This window comes from Schistocerca americana, chromosome 2 (assembly GCF_021461395.2).
Source record: "Schistocerca americana isolate TAMUIC-IGC-003095 chromosome 2, iqSchAmer2.1, whole genome shotgun sequence".
Lineage (NCBI taxonomy): Eukaryota > Metazoa > Arthropoda > Insecta > Orthoptera > Acrididae > Schistocerca > Schistocerca americana.
Genome location: NC_060120.1, coordinates 863,261,557 through 863,278,726, shown reverse-complemented (window position 1 = coordinate 863,278,726; position 17,170 = coordinate 863,261,557). Strand labels below are relative to the sequence as shown.

General features: G+C 45.4%; 1 protein-coding gene across 1 annotated transcript in view; it reads right to left on the bottom strand.

Moving 5' to 3' along the window:
• LOC124594494 (hexamerin-like) overlaps positions 1 to 17,170 on the bottom strand; it is a 47,689-nt gene that overhangs the window by 19,341 nt on the left and 11,178 nt on the right. Inside the window, exons 2-4 of the mRNA XM_047132870.1 lie at positions 6,549 to 6,688; positions 6,111 to 6,269; positions 5,863 to 6,040 (exon numbers count right to left, since the gene is read on the bottom strand). Coding sequence (XP_046988826.1) covers positions 5,863 to 6,040; positions 6,111 to 6,269; positions 6,549 to 6,688 — 477 coding nt within the window. The remainder of the gene's footprint in view (positions 1 to 5,862; positions 6,041 to 6,110; positions 6,270 to 6,548; positions 6,689 to 17,170) is intronic.

The following is a 17,170-nucleotide window of genomic DNA, read 5'->3' as shown; positions in this document are numbered from 1 at the left end:
GCGTTGTTGTATTTGACCACGAACGTAACCTGTTCAATGTTCTCAATATTGCAAGTATCAGTCAGGCGAGAACAGTGTTCTGTGTAGCTGTGAGTGTACTACGTCGAAACTAAGTGAAGTCAAACGTGGGCAAATTTTTGGTGCCCGTGTGGTGGATGCTGCCATAACCTAGGTAGCCGGAGTATCTGATGTTGCAAAGAAAGAAGAAAAATATCACCCGCTAAATCACAACGCGGACGAAAGTGTGAGTTGAGTGACCGTTACTGACGGTCTCTGAAGAGGACTGTGACGAAAAATACGAGGACGACGGCTGCAAAAGTCACTGCAGAACTGAAAGTCACCACTCGCGAGCCCTGTTAGCACCGAAAGTACTCAGGGAACTGCAGGGTGAGCTGGAATTCCACTACTACTCGTTAGCGGTGCCAATGCCCATAACAGGGAAACGTGGTGCCGAAGCCATAAAACCTTGAGTAGGGAGCAATGGAAGAAAGTTTTTTGGTCGGGTGAGTCTTGTTTCATACCGTTTCCAACTTCTTGTCGAGTTTACGTCCCTAGACAGAAACATGACAGGGGTTCGGCGATGATTTGGCCAGCCATATCGTGATGTTGTTGTTGTTGTGGTCTTCAGTCCTGAGACTGGTTTGATGCAGCTCTCCATGCTAGTCTATCCTGTGCAAGCTCCTTCATCTCCCAGTACCTACTGCAACCTACATCCTTCTGAATCTGCTTAGTGTATTCATCTCTTGGTCTCCCTCTACGATTTTTACCCTCCACGCTGCCCTCCAATGCTAAATTTGTGATCCCTTGATGCCTCAGAACATGTCCTACCAACCGATCCCTTCTTCTAGTGAAGTTATGCCACAAACTTCTCTTCTCCCCAATCCTATTCAATACCTCCTCATTAGTTACGTGATCTACCCATCTAATCTTCAACATTCTTCTGTAGCACCACATTTCGAAAGCTTCTATTCTCTTCTTGTCCAAACTATTTATTGTCCATGTTTCACTTCCATACATGGCTACACTTCATACAAATACTTTCAGAAACGACTTCCTGACACTTAAATCTATACTCGATGTTAACAAATTTCTCTTCAGAAACGCTTTCCTTGCCATTGCCAGTCTACATTTTATATCCTCTCTACTTCGACCATCATCAGTTATTTTCCTCCCCAAATAGCAAAACTCCTTTACTACTTTAAGTGTCTCATTTCCTAATCTAATTCCCTCAGCATCATCCGACTTAATTCGACTGCATTCCATGATCCTCGTTTTGCTTTTGTTGATGTTCATCTTATATCCTCCTTTCAAGACACTGTCTATTCCATTCAACTGCTCTTCCAGGTCCTTTGCTGTCTCTGACAGAATAACAATGTCATCGGCGAACCTCAAAGTTTTTATTTCTTCTCCATGGATTTTAATACCTACTCCAAATTTTTCTTTTGTTTCCTTTACTGCTTGCTCAATATAGAGATTGAATAACATCGGGGAGAGGCTACAACCCTGTCTCACTCCCTTTCCAACCACTGCTTCCCTTTCATGTCCCTCGACTCTTATAACTGTCATCTGGTTTCTGTACAAATTGTAAATAGCCTTTCGCTCCCTGAATTTTACCCTTGCCACCTTTAGAATTTGAAAGAGTATTCCAGTCAACATTGTCAAAAGCTTTCTCTAAGTCTACAAATGCTAGAAACGTAGGTTTGCCTTTCCTTAATCTTTCTTCTAAGATAAGTCGTAAGGTCAGTATTGCCTCACTTGTTCCAACATTTCTACGGAATCCAAACTGATCTTCCCCGAGGTCGGCTTCTACGAGTTTTTCCATTCGTCTGTAAATAATTCGCGTTAGTATTTTGCAGCTGTGACTTATTAAACTGATAGTTCGGTAATTTTCACATCTGTCAACACCTGCTTACTTTGGGATGGAATTATTATATTCTTATGGAAATCTGAGGGTATTTCGCCTGTCTCTCTCATCTTGCTCACCAAATGGTAGAGTTTTGCGTATCGTGATATTCTATGAAAAAAAATGAAATGAGCGTATGGCATTGTTGGCCGGGAGACCCCAGCAGGGGAAGTTCGGCCGCCGACTGCAAGTCTTACCGCAGTCGACTCCACACTGGGCGACTTGCGCACCGGTGATGACGATGAAATGATGATGAGGACGATCAACACCCAGTCCACGAGCGGAGAAAATCTCCAACCCGGCAGTGAATCGAGCTCGGGCCCGCCAGCATGGGAGGGGAGAAGGTTACCACTCAACTAAGCAAGCCGACGATATTCTACAAGCCCCATGGTTTCTCTGGCAGGTCGAATTACTGACAGCGATTATATGAACATTTAGGCTGATCGAGTCGATCCCACGGTATAATGTCTGTTTCCCAACGGTGATGATGAGTTCCAAGACGGCAGAGCCCCTGTTCACACAGCTCCCATCTTTCAGGACTGGCTTTGTGAGCACACAGCTAACCGATCTTAACTTTATTGAAAGCTCGTGGAATGCAATCGATCCCCACCTCCACCATCGTTACCTGAACTTGCCGCTATCTTGCAGTGATAGTAGTATAATATTCCCTTGAAAACCGTACAGGATCTCTATTTATTCACTCCGAGCCGACTAGAAACTGCTTTGAACACTAACTGTCTTATTACTCCGTATTACCCCAGGTAATGTGTTGGGTTTTTGGTGTCTCCACATTTTTTGTCCACTCCCGTATATTGCAGAATGCAACTGACTCCACCAAAATTTACGTCATTCATATCTAATGGAGTTTTTATTCCTCAATCATTCAGTATTCTTCTGTCTCCTCATGCAGAAAAAAATGAGATTTAATCTACATCTACGTCTACATCCATACTCCGCAAGCCACCTGACGATTTGTGGCTGGGGGTACTTTGAGTACCTCTATCGGTTCTCCCTTCTATTCCAGTCTCGTATTGTTCGTGGAAAGAAAAATTGTCGGTATGCCTCTGTTTGGGTTCTTATCTCTCTGATTTTATCCTCATGGTCTCTTCGCGAGATATACGTAGGAGGGAGCAATATACTGCTTGACTCCTCGTTGAAGGTATGTTCTCGAAACTTCAACAAAAGCCCGTACCGAGCTACTGAGCGTCTCTCTTGCAGAGTCTTCCACTGGAGTTTATCTATCATCTCCGTAACGCTTTCGCGATTACTAAATGATCCTGTAACGAAGCGCGCTGCTCTCCGTTGGATCTTCTCTATCTCTTCTATCAACCCTATTTGGTACGGATCCCACACTGCTGAGCAATATTCAAGCAGTGGGCGAACAAGTGTACTGTAACCTACTTCCTTTGTTTTCGGATTGCATTTCCTTAGGATTCTTCCAATGAAACTCAGTCTGGCATCTGCTTTACCGACGATCAACTTTATATGATCATTCCATTTTAAATCACTCCTAATGTCTACTCCCAGAATTAACTGCTTCCAGTAGTTGACCCGCTATATTGTAGCTAAATGATAAAGGATGCTTCTTTCTAAGTGTTCGCAGCACATTACACTTGTCTACATTGAGATTCAATTGCCATTCCCTGCTCCATGCGTCAATTCGTTGCAGATCCTCCTGCATTTCAGTACAATTTTCCATTGTTACAAACTCTCGATGTACCACAGCATCAGCCGCAAAAAGCCTCAGTGAACTTCCGATGTTCATTTATGTATATTGTGAATAGCAACGGTCCTATGACACTCCCCTGCGGCACACCTGAAATCACTCTTACTTCGGAAGACTTCTCTCCATTGAGAATGACATGCTGTGTTCTGTAACTCTACACTGTTATCGGTTAAGAAAGAAAGAAGCGATCATATTAACTCATCAACATGTATAGCTTAATTAACTCATTTTTGAGTAAAACAACTGAATCTTCAGCTTCTGTAACACGTGCGTTTATCTGTACGTTGCAATATTAATATACTACAGCGAAAATGTGATTATTATAATGTAATAATTATTTGTAATTCGCGTATCATGGTCGTGAATCAACTGCGTTGCGTTTGCTGTCATATAGGTACTTTAACGAGCATTGTATGAGTCTGATGTATTCAGGTACTTTAGGTGATGGTCTTGTAAGGAACGACGGCTTTCTTCTCGTTAAACGCTGCTCAGCATGTTTCAGAGGCCATGATAGAACGACTCTACTTCTATCATACATATGCGGAGAGACTGCGATAGGGTACATATGAAGGACGCAGACACATTTCACAACCGTGCGGGGAAAGCGAGGTACGAATCACAGTACAAAATTGCTCTCTACCGCATGCTCTATTGTGACATCACTGTAAAAAATTGACATTTCAAAGTATTTAAGAGACTGCCAAACTTGGGACCAGTAGATTATTATTATTTACTTATTATTTATTTATTTTCTGCCATTTACAAATGACCTTGCCACTTTGTTACGGGTCATACTTTCACAATACGAAATTTCGCATGCGCAGAATTCGTTATTCCTTATTTGGGATTAATAATATTGCAGCTTTAAATATTTATTTTAAAAATAGCGATTTATTCTTAGAAGATAGGAATTTATGGAGACAGGGAAGAGGTTATGACACATCATAACTTTAAGACATACTATAAATTCGAAAAAAAAAATATTTTAAAATAAACAAGATTCTTGCATTCAAGATGGATAGATTAAAGATAATGAAATCAACAAAATTTTGGAAAACCGAATTATGAACCATAACCATATTTTTAGGAAGAATAAAGTCAGAAGATAGGAAAGATGATGGTGGAAGAATGTCCCTGCACCAAGTGTGTATGACGGTGAGTGTCTTGGAATTGTCCATCAAGCCACTGACCGCCAAACACAGCTCTTCATCTAAATCTGATATCTACTCTAGATTTCCTAATAACACTATAGCACGTGAAAGAAAACTTTCATTGTTCCGGGGAGTTTACGCTGGTATGCAACTTCCTGGCAGACTAAAATTGTGTGACACACCGAGACTCGAAGTCGGGACCTTTGCCTTTCGTAGACAAGCGTTTCACCATCTGAGTTGCCCACCCACAACTCACGACTACTTCTCACAGCTTTTCTTCCACCATTACCTCGTCTCCTGCCTTCAGAAGCTGTGAGGGCGGATCGTGAGTCGTGTAGCTCAGTCGGTGGAGCACTTGCCCTCGAAAGGCAGAGGTCCCGAGTTCGAGTCTCTGTCTGGCACACAGTTTTAATCTGCCAGGAAGTTTCGTATGCACGGTGAAAATTTCATTCTGGAAACATCCTCTAGGTTGTGGCTCAAGCATGTCTCCACAGTAGCGCTAATCCAGCAAGTTTCGTAGGAGATTTCTGTGAACTTTGGAAGGTAGAGGACGAGGTACCAGCGGAAGTATGTTTGCGAGGAGGGCTCCTCAGTCGTGTTTGGGTAGCTCAGAGGCTTAAGTACAAGGTCGCGAAAGTTAAAAGTTCCGAGTTCGAGTCTCCGTCTCGCACAGAGTTTTAATCTGCCATGAAGTTTTGTACTAGAACACACTTCGCTGCAAGCGTGAAAATTTCATTTTTGAAACGTCCCCCAGACTGTGACTAATCCATGCCTCCGCAATATCCTCTCTTCTATGATTGGTAGTCCATCAAGTTTCACAGGAGAATTTCTGTAAAGTTTGGAAGGTATGAGACGAGGTACTGGTGGAAGTAAAGCTGTGAGGACTATTCGAGAGTCGTGCTTGGACAGCTCAGTTGGTAGAGCACTCTCCTGCGAAAGGCAAACGTCCTGAGTTCGAGTCTCGGTCCGGCACACAATTTGAATTTGCTAGGAAGTTTCACTATAGCACATGATTGATAAAACGCGGAATTAGCTTGCACTCTAAACAAAGTATGGTGAAGAAAGCAGATTGTCGCTCTTACCTCGTAGGGTGGCTTTCCAAGCCTCACTGATGACGTCGTCACTAACGAAGTGCTGGGGGTAGAGCTCGTAATAGGGCGGCGTTGCGAGTTGGAAAAGATCATCGCGGTGTAGCTTGACAACGTTGATTGCGTACCAGAACAGATCCTCGTTCACGTGTTCCCTGGCCCACGCAGCCGCCTGTGGATCGACAGAAGGAATCAGAAAGTTCTGTTGTTGAGTCGTATTCGAAATGAACACCGGTACCCACCTTATAGAAGGTATCGAAGTCCTTGGCGTAGTGTGTGAAGTTGACGAGTGCCTTGACCTGGAGCTCGTCGTACTTGTAGTGCACCGGCAGTTCTTCGCCGCGCTTCTTTACGTAGCCGTGTGTGTAGTATTTAACGAATTTGTTGACAGTTTCTGGGTCCTGAAAAAAAAAAAAAAACGTTCTGAGCACTATGGGACTTAACTGCTGAGGTCATCAGTCCCCTAGAACTTAGAACTACTTAAACCTAACTAACCTAAGGACGTCACACACATCCATGCCCGAGGCAGGATTCGAACCTGCGACCGTAGCGGTCGCACGGTTCCAGACTGTAGCGCCTAGAACCGCTCGGCCACCCCGGCCGGCGGTCCTGCTACATACGATATTCTTAATAACACAGCACCTGCCACAGCTAAACACTGGTTTCGCTGGTTCACGTACCTTGAAGTGTGCAACGTATTCTTCAGGTTCAAAGGAACTGGATATCTCGTTCATTTCAGGGAGCAGTGCAGGTTGTCCAACGTGCCATAAGAGCTGCAGAAGTTTTTTCTGCCTGATCAGGAAGTCCTTGTCAGCTGTAAAATGTGTTACGTTGTGGTCAGTTTATTCATGCACAGTAGTTACATCATAAGCAATATCATTCATCACAACGAAAAAGAAACGTATTCTTTATGTAATGCAACAATTTTTTTACTAATCTCTTTTTTATTTTTGAGATCACCATGAAACGACAACTGACGGTCGCAGCCGCAGATGCAATAATTTGGAACTGATAGGGGTACTAGCCACGACATTTAACATTAGGACTTCGTAATTGATTTCTTCCAACGTGAACAAGTTGTCCATGTTAGGTACAATCGACTCGAGAAAACTATTCGCGTGTCTCGATAAGTTAGGGTACCTTAGGTTGTGTACAGCTAATATAACTACGTAGGCTTTCCCGGCGTAATAAGTCTTGAAAGTCTTTTCGGGTTTGCTGCCGGATCCTAAAATCAACTTGACTCGATATTTCGGCGATCCAACTGTTCGCCATCTTCAGGAAATGCTGCTTCTGCTGATGAGTCCCGCTGAGAACTGACGCAAGATTTTTTTTTTTTTTTACTTTATTGTTATTTTAAAACCTGTACAACAGGCAGGCTGTCAGCAGCACACTACGCTGCTCTTCAGCCATAGAAGACACAAGCAGCAAAAACAGGGAGAAGACACATAAGTCACAGAGCGGTGGGCAATAAAACAGGAGACACATAGAGACAATCACGGAGCCGTTCACACTCGTCGATAATCCACACTGCTAGCTGATGAGACGATGCACAACCACTGAAGATGATGATGGCACTGGTGAACGATGGAGGGGACGGTGAACACTAAACACTAAACACACAAAACACTGATGGCGGCGACCTCCGGCGCGCGAATGTCCACGTAACGTGTGCGAGTCCGGGGACCTGCCAAGAGGGGTAGAAGGGGGAGGTGAGGGAGAGGGGAGAAAAAGGATGCCAATGGCTGAGGAGTCGGGGGCAGGAGGAGAGGAACAGGGGAGGGGAGGCCCAGGGGAGGAGGGGGGGAGAAAAGGAGGAGGGAGGGAAAAGGGAGAGGAGGGAGGGAGGGTGCCCGGAGGAATAAGTACAGGAGGAGGGCGGGAGGATCAAAGTTGGTAGGAGGGGTAGATGGAAGGGAGGAGGGCATCATCAGGGAGGGGGAGCTGGTGGAAGCCACCTTGGGAGAGGGTAAGGAGGGTGGAGAGATGGAGACCGGGTGGGACGTGCGAATACAGGCGCGGCAGCGGGCGGGGGTGGGAGAGGATCGGGGAGACGAGCGGGTGAGGAGGATCGAGTTTGCGGGAGGTGTACAGGATCCGTATCCTTTCAAGGAAAAGGAGGAGGTGGGGGAAGGGGATGAGATCGTAGAGGATCCGCGTGGGGGAGGGGAGACGGATGCGACAGGCGAGGCGGAGAGCATGGCGTTCAAGGATTTGGAGGGATTTATAAAAGGTAGGGGGAGCGGAGATCCATGCTGGATGGGCATAACAAAGGATAGGGCGGATGAGGGATTTATAGGTGTGGAGGATGGTGGAGGGGTCCAGACCCCACGTACGGCCGGAAAGGAGCTTGAGGAGACGGAGGCGGGAACGTGCTTTGGCTTGGATTGTCTGGAGATGGGGAGTCCAGGAGAGGCGACGGTCGAGGGTGACGCCAAGGTACTTAAGGGTGGGAGTGAGGGCGATGGGACGGCCATAGACGGTGAGATAGGACGCAAGATTGCAATTCGACGTCCTATATAGGCCACCGTTCAGTACACGGCGCATGCGCCGCCCATCACGGTTTCTGACTTCCAAAACAGGGAGGTGGCGCCGCCCTTAGTGAAACAGTGCTGGCAACGATATATCGCAATCAAGGTCGCACCGAAGAACGTTCAGTTTTGATGCGAGATAATACAGGATTCCACGTTTTGCTAAGAGGAAACCCATTGTCCCTGTTGATTAAATTATCAGCCAACCTAATTTCGATCGCCTCTTTATACACACTATTCCAAAAACCGGAAATGTTGGCAATTACAACAGTTTCCTCAAATTTCATTTTGTGTCTCTCATTCAGACAGTGTTCTACTACGGCCGATTTTTCCGGCTGTTGTAGCCTCGTGTGACGGCGATGTTCCACACACCTGCCATTCACTGTGCGAATAGAACGGCCAACGTAAGCTTTCCCACATTGACACGGGATTTTGTACACCCCGGGTTTCCTAAGTCCCAAATCATCCTTCACAGAGCCGAGCAGAGCCCTAATCTTAGAGGGTGGACGGAACACACTCTTAATGTTAAAACTCCTTAAAATTCGTACAATCTTAAACGATAAGCCTCCAGCATAAGGAAGAAACGCCACAGATCTATGTTCCTCTTCGGACACCTCCGGAGACGGTCCAAATTCCATAGCCCGACGAATCTGATTCTCGGTGTAACTGAACGTTCTTCGGTGCGACCTTGATTGCGATATATCGTTGCCAGCAGTGTTTCACTAAGGGCGGCGCCACCTCCCTGTTTTGGAAGTCAGAAACCGTGATGGGCGGCGCATGCGCCGTGTACTGAATGGTGGCCTATATAGGACGTCGAATTGCAATCTTGCGTCAGTTCTCAGCGGGACTCATCAGCAGAAGCAGCATTTCCTGAAGATGGCGAACAGTTGGATCGCCGAAATATCGAGTCAAGTTGATTTTAGGATCCGGCAGCAAACCCGAAAAGTCTTTCAACAGCTAATATATATTTCCTAGAATGGCTTTCATATCTGTGTGGAAGCTAAGCGGACCTGTTATATCATGCACAGTTGATACCGCGTTTATAATTTTGTAAGCATTGCCTCTGCTATGGTGGAGGTTGGTTGATGTGATTAACGTCCACCTCTCGTTCTGTAGGACTCTATGACAGATGGGTTTTATACTCAGTTACTTTTACGCAATCGAACAGCCTCCAAAAGGGTGAAAAGCGTTACCGAAATAAATAACTTTGCAACCTGTAGCGTCGCAAGTTGTTTCGAGCGAATGTTTGTTTTAGGATAGCTTGCTGTATGTAACTTCGGGGACTAACATCTAGCGGCCTACCCGGTAGACACACGTGCATCTGTCACTGCCTGCCATGGGAAATTTATTCAATGTCTCTTACTGAACGCGTACATTCGCCACCTATAAGAATCTAAATAAAGGATAGTATTTTTTGTGCAATCGCTTTCAAAATTTGTATACTGCACTTTGTTATTAATATAAAGGTGGTGCGAAAATTTGAGCGTTCTAGCGGGCATATTTTCGGAGATAGAAGAATTTAGTTTCAAGTTAGAAAAACTACACTTAAGGAAGGAAATTCACCTGGGAATATTTATGACTTGGTTTTGGTTGTCAATTGAAATAATCACCTGAAGTATTAGGGGATAGGATTATTTAACTGAAATTTAATTTAAAAAATTTCAAATACCTTACAATTTTCGTAGTATGAAATCTAGAATAACTTCAGAGAGAACTAATAAAATCAGTATTTATTTTATTATGTGTTATGTGAGCCTGTCAGTAAATGAGAGTGTGTATGTGGGCCATTCGTCAAATTTCAATATAGGATTATATACCGTCTTAAGTAACGGGAAGAGTTACACAATTCTGTCGTGGGAAAATGATCCTAGGGGATTTACCCATTTTGCTGATGAGGTATGCCTAGGTGTGATTGCTATTATAACAGAGCAGCCAGAAAGTCACCTGGAGTAAAATCTGTATCTAAAGAATATTTCCAGAATTATGGTCTTTTCGTTTTCGTTTATTAAGCATTACGTTAATATTTATGTCAGATTGACGCAGATGCATCTGTGTATGAGGATTGGTACAGACCAGTTTTGGTGCGAGTATGATCACGAGTCAGTATTCTGATTGGCAGTCAGTATGATCAGCCAATCAGAACTGAGACGGTTCCCACTCGTTACCTGATTGATATATTGGGAGTGAGGCTGGAAGAAGGGAGTCGCTCGCTAGCTTTGAATGCGGACGGTCATGTTGCTAGTGCCAGTAAAAATAATGTGTAAGATGAAGAATTACTTAGTGTTTGAGTTATTGGTAAGCTAAGTCGGTAGCAGTTGTTGCTGAGGACTGCTTGGTGAAATTTTAGAGGTTTTGACTAAATCTGTTGGACAGATATTCGCGTGTGAAATATTGGACTTCATAGAATCCGCGTGATATGTTTCAGTATTCAACTACTGAGCATTTTTGGCGAACAGTTTCTTTTTTAGAAATCCACAAAAAGGACCGAATGTAATAACTAATGTTAGTGGTGAAATTAATGACTGTGAAAACGTTGTTTGATTTGGGTCGGGTCTGGACAGATTTCTGGCTTCTGTGCTTGTGAAATGTGTGTATGAATCGCGATCTGGAAGAAAATAGCCAGTAGTTTAAATGTGGACTGAATAGTACCATTTATTTGGCTATCAAGGACAAAATAAAAATTATTGTGTGGAAATTTCGGACATTATTTTTCAGAACCCAATCCATTTTCTTACTGCCCGATAAAATTTGATGACAGTATCTCTACAGAACTTTCTTTCATAACTAGAGTTGCGCGACCTGAGTGGTTGTAGATACGAGGTGGTGTTTTTTTATCAACGTTGCTTGTACATCATCTTGTGAGTATCTACGTTGCCGAGTGAATGGACATTGAGCAGACGCCGTTCTGAGGTAGGTGAATTTTAATTTGCAGCATGCACAGTGACAACGACGAATAGACACGAGAAATTAAACCCCGACCCGCCGAAAACCCAGACCGTCTCTCCGTCTATAACAACGGGATGGGTTGAATGGGACCATCACTGAGAACGGCCTCGCCAGAGAAAATATGAAAAAAAAAAAAAACTGTTTCTGAGTAGCACGCCAGTTCACACAGGATCAGAAATATCCACCCTGCGTTGGAAGGCGTGGACACAAAGCGGCAAGGAGTCTTTGGGTGGCACTGGAAATTCGCACCCGCCAATGACGACGCTGAGAGTCTGTAAGCTGAGGAGAGTCGAGAGAGACCGTTAGAGCAAAAAGACATGGAGGCTAGTCAGCACATTGTCTATTAGTCTGCAGAGTTTGATTCTGAAGCTTACTTCCATCTGAACGTTGATCGCCGCTTTGTGACTTACCATTTTCACGTTATAATGTAAATGGACGTATCCTTTCGGCCCAGTGCTTGAAATTTAGGCACTCGACTGCACATTACACTTTTCTTGCCTGACGTCTTCCTCCCAACACTGTGACAGCGCTGTTTCTGCATCAGAACCACCGCAGCAAGTTGAAATGGAAACACAGATGCGAACTACCAACCCGCCGCCATCCAACTACAAGATAAGCGCAGTACCAACCTAGCGCCTGCCACCCACACCACCACAAAAATGACTATGAAGAATAATGAAATGATTCTTTCCTCGCCCCTCCTCTTCTACATCTTAATATCTGAGTCGTGTCCACGCCCCGTCACAACACCCCAGAGATTTGTATTTGTATGCAAGGTGTTGTAAAACATGTAAACATCCATTAACATACATTTCGTACGTTTCGCCGCAGTGCCTGTTCCTTTGAACATGCATATACGTCCAAAGGAACATAGTATCGTAATTCGGAATAACACAAGCACTGTAATGTCGTACAAAGAAAAGTGTCTGTTCTCGAGTGAGAAGTATCTATGATGCCACAGACAGTATCCTTGCAATACGGGTCACGCCAACGGATTTGCAGGCTGTAATTCGCAAGTACGGTGTAGACATATACTATGTGATCAAAAGTATCCGGATACCCTCCAAAACATACTTTTAATTAATCTGTTTGATCTACCTATCAAACCTTTAGAACCCATAACCTTTTACTTTTTGAGTTTACAGTGTGATGTTTGAATTTATTGCACTTTTCGCTCCCAGCGAGGGTGATCTCATTGGTAATTTGCCTACATATCATATAAGAGATTTTAATTTACATTTTGGTGCACAACACTGAGTTTCGATTTGATGTAATTTTCACCTTATTACTAGTATGAGAACTTTTAAAGTTTCAGACACGACTCAGGCAGAATAATCGTCCCATAACTGTACGCAATACGGTAACCTCATTATGAGTGGTGTCAGACGCACGGATGGTGTGTTTGCTCTCGCAGAATCCTCTGTATTTTCTGAAGCAAATTTAGAATGTGTAGTTCGTTACTGCCAATATTCTGTTTCTTGTTACCATTGCTCCATTTGCAGCTAACAGACTTGTCAGAGAATTGTTCTGTTTGTGGCAGCTCGTTCTGCATAGTACATTTGGTTTGTGGTCACGTTTCCTGTGAAACTGAGTTCGAGGAGATTGACAGATATGGAAACCGGCAGGTCAGTTGAGGAAAGTTCAGGTTTGAGTGAGGAAACACAGGACATGTCTGAGGGGCGCACAGGAAGTCAGAAACCACTGTAAATGGACCGATCAAGTGATTAACGTTCAGAAGTGTGTGATGAAAGACAAGGCACCTCTGTGGGGGGTATGAAAAGTCATGGTCCACTGGATCGTACTCTCACAACGTGAGCAACCATCACAGCTCAGTTAAACACCGCTATGGAGAAGACGGAAACAATTTTCGAGAGTAGAAGCCAAGCTAAAACTTAGCAGTCAAAAGATTGACGGTCAGAAGTTAGTGCGGATTGGGATCCGAGACTATAAATATATGCATGGACGTTGCTGGCTCTCTGGCCGAGGTGAGAAAAGCGTGTGATGGAGAGGTTGCTAACGTAGAAACGCGGAGAAACACAAAAATGGTGGGGATCACCACTCGCGTACATGATGAACGTAAATCACCTGTGCAGACGCAAATAAGAGTATGAAATGCATTCGCGGTTGCGACTATGGACAACAATCAACTGTTTAATAGAATGAAAATTTGTGTCGGGCCGGGACTCGAACTCGGATTTCCCGCTTATCGCAAGCTGTTTCCTAACTACACACATCAAAAAAATTTTTGCATCACCTCGGTTCCGAGAATTCCGGAACCTGTAGAGATCAACATAAACATCATTTCCGCCCTTTTTATTGCTCATGAAAAACACACATTGCATGTTGTTCCACCATACAGCCAGGCCTTCAGAGGTGGCGGTCCAGATTGCTGTACACAATGGTACCTCTAATACCCAGTAACACGTACTCTTGCGATGATGCGTGCCTGTATTCGTCGTGGCATACGATCCACAAGTACATCAAGGCACTGTTGGTCCAGATTGTCCCCACTTCTCAACGGAGATTCGGTGTAGATCCCTCGGAGTGGTTGGTGGGTCACGTCGTCCATCTACAGTCATGGACTGTGCGACTGGTCCCGGCGGAGGTTCGAGTCCTCCCTCGGGCATGGGTGTGTGTGTTTGTCCTTAGGATAATTTAGGTTAAGTAGTGTGTAAGCTTAGGGACTGATGACCTTAGTAGTTCAGTCCCATAAGATTTCACACACATTTGAACATTTGAACGTCTTCCATATACAGTCCTTTTCAATCTATTCCAGGCATGTTCGATAGGGTTCATGTATGGAGAACATGCTGGCCACTCTAGTCGAGCCGGCCGGGTGGCCGAGCGGTTCTAGGCGCTACAGTCTGGAACCGCGCGTCCGCTACGATCGCAGGTTCGAATCCTGCCTCAAGCATGGATGTGTGTGATGTCCTTAGGTTAGTTAGGTTTAATTAGTTCTAAGTTCTAGGGGAGTGATGACCTCAGATGTTGAGTCCCATAGTGCTCAGAGCCATTTTTGAGCTGCACACGCTGGGCAGTGTGTCTAAGGCGTTCGGCCTGACCGGTTCGCCTCCAAACACGACGATTGTCTGATTGAAGGCATGTGCGACACTCATCGGTGAAGAGAACGTGACCAATCCGGGGCGGACCATTCGGCATGTTGTTGGGCCCATCTGTACCGCGCTATATGGTGTCGTGGTTGCAAAGACGGACCTCGCCATGGACGTCGGGAGTGAAGTTGCGCATATGCAGCCTATTGCGCACAGTTTGAGTCGTAACATGAAGTCCTATGGCTGCACGAAAAGCATTATTCAACATGGTGGCGTTGCTGTCAGGGTTCCACCGAGCCATAATCCTTAGGTAGCGGTCATCCACTGCAGTAGTAGCCCTTGGGCGGCCTGAGCGAGGCATGCCATCGACAGTTCCTGTATCTCTGTATCTCCTCCATGTTCGAAGAACAGCGCTTTGGTTCACTCAGAGACACCTGGACACTTCCCTCGTTGAGAGCTCTTCTTGGCACAAATTAACAATGCGGACGCGATCGAACCGCGGTATTGACCCTCTAGGCATGGTTGAAGTACACACAGCACGAGCCATGTACCTCCTTCCTGCTGGAATGACTGGAAGCGATCGGCTGTCGGACCCGCTCAGTCTAATAGGCGCTGCTCACGCATGGTTGTTTACGTCTTTGGGCGGGTTTATTGACATCTCTGAACAGCCAAAGGGACTCTGTCTGTGATACAATATCCACAGTCGACGTCTATCTTCAGGAGTTCCCGGAAAGGGGTGATGCAAAACTTTTTTTGATGTGTATATTTGGCTATCCGAGCGCGAGTCACGGCCACATCGAAACCCCCATACCTGTATGTCGTCAAACATGTGCATACAACCTGTTCCCGTACATCCATTCCCGTAAAGGCGAGACTTTTACATGAAAGTCGCTTGGCCGGTGTCGGCGGATAAGCGGGAAATCCGGGATCGAGTCCCAGTCCGGCACAAATTCTCACTGTCGTCAATCCGTTATATAGCTGATGATTCTCCATATCCGCAATTGTGAATATATTTCGCACGTTTCGTAACGGCTGTAGTCACCTCAGTGCCTGTTCCTTTGAACATGCATATATGTCCGAAAGAACATCGTATCGTAATTCGGAATAACACAGGCACTGTAATGCCGTACAAATAAAAGTGTCTGTTCTCGATTGAGAAGTATCTATGATGCCACAGCCAGTATCCTTGCAACACGGGTCACGCCAACGGATTTACAGGCTGTAATTCGCAAGTACGGTGTAGATATATACTATGCGATCAAAAGTATCCGGATACCCCCAGAAAGATACGTCTTTCATATTAGGTGCATTGTGCTGCCACCTACTGCCAGGTACTCCATATCAAGCGACCTCAGTAATCGTTACACATCGTGAGAGAACAGAATGGGGCGCTCCGTGGAACTCACGGATTTCGAACGTTGTCAGGTGATTGGGTGCCACTAGTGTCATACGTCTGTACGCGAGATTTCCACGCTCCTAAACATCCCTAGGTCCACTGTTTCCGATATGATAGTGAAGGGGAAACGTGAAGGGACACGTACAGCACAAACGCGTACAGGCCGACCTCGTCTGTTGACTGACAGAGACCGCCAACAGTTGAAGAGGGCCGTAATGTGTAATAGGCAGACATCTATACAGGCCATCACACAGGAATTCCAAACAGCATCAGGATCCACTGCAAGTACTATGACAGGCGGGAGGTGAGAAAACTTGAATTTCATAGTCGAGCGGCTGCTAATCAGCCAAACATCACACTGGTAAATGCCAAACGACGCCTCCCTTGGTGTAAGGAGCGTAAACATTGGACAATTGAACAGTGGAAAAACGCTAATTGGAGTGGCGAATCAGGGCACACGATATGGCCATCCGATGGCAGGGTATGGGTATGACGAAAACCCAGTGAACGTCATCTGCCAGTGTGTATAGAGCCAACAGTAAAATTCGGAGGCGGTGGTGTTAAGGTGTGGTCGTGTTTTTCATGGAGGGGGATTGCTCCCCTTGTTGTTTTGCGTGGCACTATCACAGCACAGGCCTACATTCATGTTTTAAGCAGCTTCTTGCTTCCCATTGTTGAGGAGCAATACGGGGATGGTGATTGCATTTTTCAACATGATTTAGCACCTCTTCATAATGCACGGCCTGTGTCGGAGTGGTTACACGACAATAACATCCTTGTAAAAGACTGCCTGCACGGAGTCCTGACCTGAAAGCTACAGAACACCTTTCGGATGTTTTAGGAAGTCGACTCCGTGCCATGCCTCACCGTCCGACATCGATACCTCTTCTCAGGGCTGCACTCCGTGAGGAATGGGCTGCCATTCCCCAAGAAACGTTCCAGCACCTGATTGAACGTATGACTGAGAGTGGAAGATATCGTCAAGGCTAAGGGTGGGCCAATGCCATATTGAATTCCAGCATTACCGGTGGAGGGCGCTACGAACTTGAAAGTCATTTTCAGCCAGGTGTCCGGATACTTTTGATCACATAGTGTACCACTGTCAAAGTTCGTTCGATCGCGTGGCGTTCCCCCTAAGGCGTAACTAAAGAATTTTAACGCGTATCTGCGTGCGAAAGGAGTGCCGGAATTCAGTGCTTTGCTTTTTGCACGGCAGACGCCTCAGAAGGAAGAAGCTGCCTGGTTTCATGTAGCGATTAGCGACAGCAGTACTTACAAGGATTTCTGCACCGCGTTTCTGACGATATATTGCAACCTGTCGAGTGCGAAGATGAAAGTATATCGGGGACAGCATGCGTCACGGTCACGCCAACCCCTGGCGA